The sequence below is a fragment of the Lolium perenne genome, chromosome 1 (genome assembly GCF_019359855.2).
Source record: "Lolium perenne isolate Kyuss_39 chromosome 1, Kyuss_2.0, whole genome shotgun sequence".
NCBI classification, from domain to species: Eukaryota; Viridiplantae; Streptophyta; class Magnoliopsida; order Poales; family Poaceae; genus Lolium; species Lolium perenne.
The window spans coordinates 258807914-258816428 of NC_067244.2; the positions used below are offsets into that span (position 1 = coordinate 258807914).

Below are 8515 nucleotides of genomic sequence, written 5' to 3' on the forward strand. Positions count from 1 at the left end.
GTCGCCCCATCGATCGCGGCGGCCTTGGCGTCCTAAACCTGGACAAAGCCGGCATCGCCCTGCGCCTGCGCTGGCTCTGGCTCAGCCGCACGGACCCGTCCAGGGCCTGGCAGGGCCTCGACCTGCAGTTCTCCCCGTTGGAACGCGCGTTGTTCTTCGCCTCGACGACTATGGTCCTCGGCGACGGAAGCACGGCGCTGTTCTGGGAAGACAGATGGCTCGACGGGCGGTCCATCAGCGAGATTGCGCCCCGCCTATATGCGTGCATCCCCAAGCGCAGACGGCGCATCAGGACGGTCGCCGACGGTCTACTCAACCACTCATGGGCGCACGACATCCATGGCACCATCGGGATCCCGGAGATCGGCAAGTATTTGCTGCTTTGGCGCCGGCTCGAACGCGTGCAGCTGGCGGACCAGGCTGATGCCATGGCCTGGAAGTGGAACGACAACGGAGTCTACTCCGCCAAATCCTGCTATAACGCCATGTTCCTAGGCTTAACTAGCTGCAGCACCTGGAGACTGACCTGGCGCACTTGGGCACCACAGAGCGTCAAGTTCTTCCTGTGGCTTGCCAACCTGGACCGATGCTGGACGGCCGCACGCCTGCAACGCCGGGGCTCCCACACCACCCTCGCTGTCTGCTGAGATGGAAACCATGCAACACCTCATGACAGGCTGCTGCTTCTCCCAGCAGGTCTGGCTCGAGGTTCTTGCCTGGTTGCGCGCCACCTGTAACCCTCCTGAACGCGACGATTCGATCCACGCTTGGTGGCACAGGGCACGGCAAAGCTCCCCTGCTCCCAGCCATAAGGGCCTGGCATCCATCACCTTGCTTGTCCCCTGGATGCTCTAGAAGCACCGCAATGACTGCGTGTTCAATGGAGCCCAACCCTCCATCAACACCGTCGTCAACAACATCAAGGAGGAAGCCGCTCTTTGGGCAAGGGCAGGAGCCCAAGGGCTACGCATGATCCTACCCCAGACTTGGGATGTACACTAGCTTTTTGTATCAACCGTGTTGTATCACCCCTTAGTGGGCATGTAACCGTAAACCTTCCCTCTGTTCAATGAAATGAAACGCAAAAGCTTTTTGCGTTTTCTCGAAAAAATTTGACACACACAAACATGAATATATGGATTTAAAACTTAACGGTGTCTACTCTTGAAAACAAATAGCGGTGACATGTAACACACTCACATACTCTTCCATTCAGATTCAAGATCTATTCAGTATTTGAGCTTGTAGTTCACACATGCATCCAATCAGATAGCATCCATTCAGATCGCATCAATTCGGATTCTAGTTTTTATAGCACAGCTAGGGATCCAGTTAAACAGACGCTAAAGCTACATAGGATGTTGTTGGCTCAAAAAGGACAGGTCGGCAGCAGTACATCAATAAACGCATCCAGAAGTATCTGAACAAATGGTGGACAAACAGCCACCAACAGAAAAGCCAACTGTGGCATCAACATGACAGGGCATTCCATTCTACAGCTCAGAGAGTTGAGTCTTCACAGTTCTAAAAACCCGGTGAAAATGAACCATCTTGGCAGGTCACAGCTAGAAGCCAATGTGATATAGATATAATCTTGGTACCAACAGAAACATCTGCAAGATAAAAGACAAATACTGTGTAAAGCAGATACTCAAAGACGATGCACCAGCAAGTAATCCATAAAAGTATTAAATATTCAAGATGCTAATATGTAGCACTAAATACTTCAGATAGTCAAATTGAGTCCCATACAAAGGGCAGCCACTAGCTGATATTTGTAGTTGTAAATACAAAGTGATGTTATACATGGTTCATATATCTGCACAAGTATACTTGTTTTGTCCTTGTCTTGAAATAAAATAAAATTCGAATCAAAATTAACTGATATGTTCTATTCTAGAACTGCAGACTGGTTTTGTTTTGTCTTTATCATCTTGCAACATGCTAAAATCTCTAACATTGATTGTTGTTCACTGGATATTCAGAAGTTGTGTACCAAGTATTTGCATTTGGAATTTGATGAACACAGCCAATATTGTTCAGTGAATGCCTCGGACTACCAGCCAGTCAGTTTAATGCATAGCATTTCAAAAAAAAATTATGCAAGATGTTGGCCAACAGACTAGCTCAGTAGCTCTAGAGTTGGAGAACTTGGTGTCTCCCAATCAAAGTGCATTCATCAAAAAGCGTTCAATCCAAGACCGTGTGCTTTCTCCATTTACGACGTTGTGATTTTTATTAGACCGCAGGCTGCAGAAATAAGGGCTGTTCCGGCAATCCTAAAGCTTTTTGGCGACGCCTCTGGGGTGAGATCTAACACTCAGAAATGTGTGTGGCCTTCTTTGTTGGCTCTGGTGATATCGACACTGACCAAATCTTGGCTGATTTTGGTGGCACCCTTGGGGTTTTTCCTTGCAAATATTTGGGACTCCCTCTAGGCCTAAAGAAATCAAGACGAATTGAGCTCCAGATCATCTTGTACCAGATTGCTAGCAAGCTCAAAGTGTGGAAAGGGAAATTGATGGATAGATCGGCAGATTAATTCTAGTGAATTCTGTTATAACGTTGATTGAAGTCTACCGCCTGGCAGCCTTTTCAGCTGATAAGGGTTTCTTTGGAATGCTGAAGAGGAAACCAGTGGAGACAAGTGCCTGGTTAACTAGACACAAGTTTGTTCGCCAAAAAGGTTGAGAGGGCTAGGAGTCAAACATTCTGTTCTTTGGCAGGGCACTGCGCTTGCGTTGGGCATGGTTCAATTGGGACAATCAAGATAGGCCTCGGAAGGGGATGCAAATTCCATGTCATGAAACTGACAGAAGTCCTTTTGCTGCCTGCTCCTCGAATGCTCTTGGAAATGGAGAAAAGGCTGCATCAGATAAATGGCTCAATGGTGAATCACCTCAGTCCTTGGCACCAGATTTATTCAGATTGACATTCAGGAAAAAGCACACGGTGAAAACAGCTTTTCAGAATGGAACCTGGATGCGTCTGCTGCAGCAGAAGACTAATGGGAATGAGCTTGAACAGTTCATTAGCTTAAGGGAGAAGATTCAGGGGGTTCGGCTAAGAAGCTCGACTGATTTGGTGACCTGGTAGCTCACTACTGTTGGCCATTACTCGGCTGCATCAGCTTATGAAATTCAGTTTGAAGGATGAATTGATAAACCCTGGTCTGGGTATGGCTTGGAAACTGAACCGAAGGAAAGTTAAAATTCTTTATGTGGCTGTTGCTTCAGAACAAGTTGTGGACGGCGGATAGACTGAACAAGAGGGGCTGTCCGCATGATGACACATGTTGCCTATGTGAACAAACCATGGAAACTGCTTTACATTTAATTTTAAAATGCCCATTTTCCAAGGATGTCTGGGCTGAGTCTGCCGTGCAAGAACCGACGCTTCTGCAGGCTGCCACGGGTGCATGTTCAATCGCTGAATGGTGGAACCAATTGCAAAAGAGACGCACCAGCCAATATAAACTAGCCACGAGTTATTACAATTTAGAGCAGCATATGGCCGATAAGTTGTAAAGAGTTCCTTTCACCTGTTTGTTTTCTCTCTTTGGCTTTGCCATGTGGCCTACTCTGGTGGGTTTTACCCTCTCTATAATGCATAAAAGCAGTGCTCCTGCTGTTCATGTAAAAAAAAGAAGTATTTACATGTTCAGCTTACACATCTACATGTTGTTAAATGTCATTGTTTCAGAGGACATGCCTCTCTAAGGCATCCTAAATGAATTGCAGAAGGGCCACAGCCACATGGCAGTTGTCATCAGGGCAAACATTCCAAATAACCGAAGTAAACACCTCAATAATTATGGTGGTACATATATATGCATTCTGCATTGTACTTTTGTTATTGATGTAGCAACAACAAATGTGATTAATGAGGTACTGGAAGATATAAGATGCACAGACGACCTAAGAAAGGTTTGAATGGAGATCCATTGATGGAACAAACTAAAGGTGATGTAAGTGCAGTGTTTCCGCAATCAGCTATTCAATCTGATGCCCCCATCAGCTCACTTAGGTCATAAGTCTAAAGGAATACTCGTGAAAATACTGTTAAGTGTACTTGACCCGACTCATTCTCCTCTAGTGTACCTGACGAAAATGCTAAACTGATACTGCAACGGATCGCTAAATTGATTACGTTGTCTCAGGAGATGAGCTAAGAGCCGTATCCGTGATAACATATAGCCTCCCTATCTCTTCCTTAACTGCTATGCCACATCAGCAAAATATCTATGATACTGTGCAAAGAAACTGGAATTGTGAGAGGCCTAATTGACAAATATTCCCTCCGGTCCTTTTTAATTGACTCGAATTTAGTACAAAGTTGAACTAAATCCGAGTCAATTAAAAAAGACCGGAGGGAGTAGAATGCAAGGTTCACATCTTTATGACCTCATGGCTCTGACCCTCTATGAGAATACATAATTATCTTTGATGACAAGGGTTGTCAAATATTCAAACAATTAGGTGCATTATAAGAAACTGCGATAAATAATCCAAGATAATCAAGAGAGCTTATCTTGCAAAACCATTACCACGGATTTCTAGCAAACCAGCTACAACATGACCACAATTTGATCCCAACGTATCCAAATAATCAAAGAGAATGTGGAAAGACCAACAGACCAGATCTTACCTCTAGTTGAGGTTGAAACCAGTAGAGACAAAAGCAGAACCTGTAAAAGTAATCAAATAATATAATCAAACCAGAAGGATATAGTTGAATTAAATGAGGTATTTTTCATACAATCCAGTTTTCCATAATATAAAGTTCATATCGACCATCAGGTAGCTTTACGTAAGAACCGCAAAATTTCATGGACAAGGACATGCATAAAAATTTAAAAGTCTGTACAGCACCGATGGACTAGGAGCAGGAACCATAGCTCAAGCGAGAATACGATCAGATGTTGATATTTATACGTACGGTGTGTAGAGCGGTACATTCAATTAAAATGGGTGCAATATTGTAATTTAATACAACTGATATGCTTTTGGGCAATTTTCAACAGTTAGATAAATCTATTATAGTGTCTTTAAACGATGTAGTTTCAACATTTCTTCCGCATATTAGGATAATTAGTCATTTCAAGTTTGAGGTTCTCTGTACTGCTTGGTTATAAGTAAAACAAGAAGAGGCAAATAGCATAAAAAATGGAAGCGTACAGAGTCAGAATAATTTAACTTACATCCAGGACTTGTATCAGCTTGTCGGATATAGATTATGTCTAGTGATATGCCGTAAGTGGTCAGGATCTTTAGAACTTTGTTAACTCTAACATCAACCATTTCACATTTGATTTCTACCATCTTAAGATGGTCGGGCACAGCCCCTGGCAGCAGGTGGTTACTTCCTTCTGAAACCATTGAAGAGTCGAATTCCTATAGTAAACAAACAGCATAGAGAACCAATCAGGTCATGGAAGTTCATTTGGTAACATACAACTTTCCATCCCCAATGTACATACCTCAAAAAGTTCAAGAGTGAGCTTCTCGAGATTTGGCGACTGTTGGATAAACAGAATTACTGCACTGAGGTCAGCATCCAAACACCAATCATCCATCACCAAAGTCTTTAGCATGGGAAATTTCGGGCACCACTTTAAATCCCTTTGGAAAATGAACTAGAGAAAAAGCAAAGGAGTGAGATGAAATAAGAAGCCTGCTAATTCTTTCATGTATAGAATGAGACCTCAGTTTTTTCTGCAGGGAACTAGAAACGTTTCCATGTGAACCAGAAGCATGTAAATGTAATGGAACAATTACTTTAGCACATCTATTTGTTGTGTGTCACAGAAATATTAATATGTTTGCCGTAGTAAAAGGCGCCATCATGAAATTAATAATAAGCTAGGCGACAATTAGCAAATATGAAAAAGTCAACCATGAGGGAATTTCTAAACCAGTTTCAAGAAACATAGACTGAAAAAACCATAATGTGGGTGTACAAACTGTTTTGATTGAAGTAAGATGATTGATAATGTGTGTTATAATGAACTGGGTATATACATATTCGGTGCTGGTATAGATCTACTACCGGGGGAAGAAACAGTTGACTAGAAAAAGCATTATACATCAAGAGAAAGGGGTCGGAATCATACATACCGCATGATCATAAGAAGCTGACAGCTCCAAGTGTGAAGCTCGTGACAAGCCTTGGAAGAGGTAGCTCCTCCGACGAGCAGCGTCAAACTCAAAAGCAAAGCGGCACTCCCAACATGCATTTTCTTGGAGGCAACAAACTGAATCGCTTCCATCGCACTCATCGCCAGTAAACTCGCCTATCCTAACAATGGCCTTCTCCAACGATGGCAAGCTTTCAAAGAGTGGCACCTTGCCAAAACAATCCGTGAAGTCCAGGCGAACAAGATGTGGCAGGGAAATCGATGTGCGGTGCCGCGTGTACAGCTGGCAGCAACACATGGACAGATGTTGTACGGAATTAGACAGTATGCTGTCAGCGAGTATGACGCACCCGTGCATCTCAAGGTCCACTAGCTTCGGACAGCCTGAAAAATCGAGAGACAAGCGGATGAAGGAGAGCTGTAGCCTTTGGATGTGGTTGGAGAGGAACGGAGCTGTGGGTTCTTGCAAGTCCTCGGCAAAGTCTGTGGGGTTGGTGGGCATGAAATGGCAGCGCAGGGCCTGAACATGGCAATCTAAAGCAGACTGCAGGTTGTGAAGATAGACGTGCTCGACGCAGGCAGACCAATCAAACTCAAAGTCGGTCTCGACCATATGGAACTCGCATGATTCCAGCGGGCAGAGGCCTTGGCGGCGCTGGAGGAGCAGGCGGTCGACGAAGCGGTTAAACTGGTCGGCGCTCCGGAAGCCCTTGATGGCGGTGATGCGGATGGCAGGTGCGGAGGTCCAGACGTGGCGCCAGCGTTTGGCGAGCACGCACGTCCGCACCGCGTCGTGCGCCGGTAGGAAGGAGACGATGACGGGTAGGATTTCGTCCAGCAGTCCGTCCATCTCCGCCGGAGACGGTGCTTGAGTGTTGGCTTCTACCGAGGGGGCATTCCGTCGAGCATCTTGGGCGCGTCCGTGGACACAGGGCAGCTTCGACCTAAGACGACGGTGAGATAAGTGCGAGCGAGGAGGAGAGGCCGGAGCACGAGACGAAAGAGAAGAAGGAGACGACGGTCACCTGCTTCTGTTGGCCGTTCCGCTCGCCGGAGAGTCGCGACGGAGTCCCTTCCGTCCCGTCCGTCGGGGAGAGGAGGGAGCGAGGGGATTTCCACTATTTTTTTTCCCGCAGCTGAGCTTGGGTTTAAACCAGGGCGAGGCACACCGTGTGGGCCGGTATTGGGCTAGCACTATCATCAGTGGATGTGTCAATTTCCATTTCCGTGACTACGTAAGTAGGCCGGCCCAATTAACATGCTATGCCTTCCTTCGATAGCTCTAGCTCGTCTTTTGCTGCGTCTTATTTTTAGCAACAAAATAATAATAATCTGATTTTTCTGTTTACTTCGAAAATTCGTGAAAGCAGAATATGCTTGCGGATTTAAAAAAATTCTCACAAACAAACGATTATTCGAGAATCTAAAAAGGGGTTCGCCGATTTGAAAAGTGTTGCCTCATTTTAAAAAGCTCAGATAGATTCAAAAAAAACAATGTTCACCGATTTCGAAAATTGCTCGCGGATGTGAAAATTGTAAAAAATGTTGCCTCATTTTAAAAATCTCAAATTCAAAAAAAAAAACAATGTTCGTGGAAGTGGAAAATTTCTCGCAGATGTGAAATTTGCATGTTGATTTGAAAAAATGCTTTCTGATTCGAAAAAAATGTTCGCGGATGTGAAAATTGTACCTAGATTTGAAAAATGCTAGCGGATTTGGAAAAAAATAGATTCAAAAAAATGTTCTCGGATTCAAAAATTGTGGAGATTTGAAAACCATACATGTTTTTATAAATGTGTTTATATTTTAAAAATGTCAGATTTAAAAAATTGCCTCAATTTTGAAACATGTTTTAAAAATGATCAGATTTAAGATAAAATAGAAAATAAACAACACATAAAAGGGGAAAAGAATAAGAAAAATAAAACAGAATAAGAAGAAAAGAAAAAGACAGAAAAGAAAATTGTAAAATGAGAAAATCGACTGGGTCGGACAACTCGGTTGCTGGTAGGCATCTAGTTGCGTCCCCCGAAGCGCCTCCCAAAGAGATTTGGAACATACACATTTTGAAAAAATGTGTTTATATTTGAAAAGGTCAAATTTAAAAATATTTGATTCTTTAAAAGTATTCATATTGAAAAATGTTTTTAAAATGATCAGATTTAAAAAATCGGAAAACAAATCGCAGATAAAAGGGATAAATAATATGAAAAAATAAACTAAAACAGAAAATAAAATAAAATAAAATTGTAAGATATGATGAGAAAACCGGCTGGGACGTTCCAACACCGAAGAATTCAAAAGACACCATAACAGCTAGGTCGGACCACTCGATTGGGCCGCGCCATGCCACCGAAGAGAAGGGCTCCGGCGAAGGCA

The 8515-nt window shown here is 43.8% G+C and overlaps 2 protein-coding genes across 3 annotated transcripts; one reads left to right on the top strand and one right to left on the bottom strand.

The window, feature by feature from the left end:
- The first annotated feature begins 648 nt into the window (after nt 1–648).
- LOC127326391 (uncharacterized) lies at nt 649–3096 on the top strand. The gene is made up of 3 exons (XM_051353258.1): nt 649–733; nt 2576–2654; nt 2727–3096. Exons 1-3 carry the CDS (start codon nt 649–651, stop codon nt 3094–3096), a joined length of 534 nt encoding a protein of 177 aa, XP_051209218.1.
- Nucleotides 1182–7705, bottom strand: LOC127326308 (F-box/FBD/LRR-repeat protein At5g22700). 2 transcript variants are annotated; one of them, XM_071825018.1, is made up of 6 exons: nt 7162–7705; nt 6117–7073; nt 5480–5635; nt 5201–5393; nt 4648–4687; nt 1182–1613 (listed from the first exon to the last, which is right to left on the bottom strand). In XM_071825018.1, the coding sequence occupies exons 2-5, from the start codon at nt 6984–6986 to the stop codon at nt 4650–4652; spliced, it is 1257 nt and encodes a 418-aa protein (XP_071681119.1). In that variant the 5' UTR covers nt 6987–7073; nt 7162–7705; the 3' UTR covers nt 1182–1613; nt 4648–4649. The 2 variants fall into 2 exon arrangements, with proteins under 2 accessions (XP_071681119.1, XP_051209126.1); XM_051353166.2 differs by having other exon boundaries at nt 6117–7080; nt 7162–7704.
- Nucleotides 7706–8515: the final 810 nt, after the last annotated feature.

Bases quoted from the DNA above. Each gene is read 5' to 3' on its own strand.
- LOC127326391 (XM_051353258.1), top strand. From the start codon at position 649: ATGGAAACCATGCAACACCTCATGACAGGCTGCTGCTTCTCCCAGCAG. The intron at 734-2,575 runs GTAACCCTCCTG...CGTTGATTGAAG, and splicing joins TGCCTGGTTGCGCGCCACCT to TCTACCGCCTGGCAGCCTTT. The intron at 2,655-2,726 runs GTTAACTAGACA...GTTCTTTGGCAG, and splicing joins CCAGTGGAGACAAGTGCCTG to GGCACTGCGCTTGCGTTGGG.
- LOC127326308 (XM_051353166.2), bottom strand. From the start codon at position 7,337: ATGATAGTGCTAGCCCAATACCGGCCCACACGGTGTGCCTCGCCCTGG. The intron at 7,081-7,161 runs GTGACCGTCGTC...CCGTCGTCTTAG, and splicing joins GGAACGGCCAACAGAAGCAG to GTCGAAGCTGCCCTGTGTCC. The intron at 4,688-5,200 runs GTAAGTTAAATT...TTACTTTTACAG, and splicing joins AGCTGATACAAGTCCTGGAT to GTTCTGCTTTTGTCTCTACT.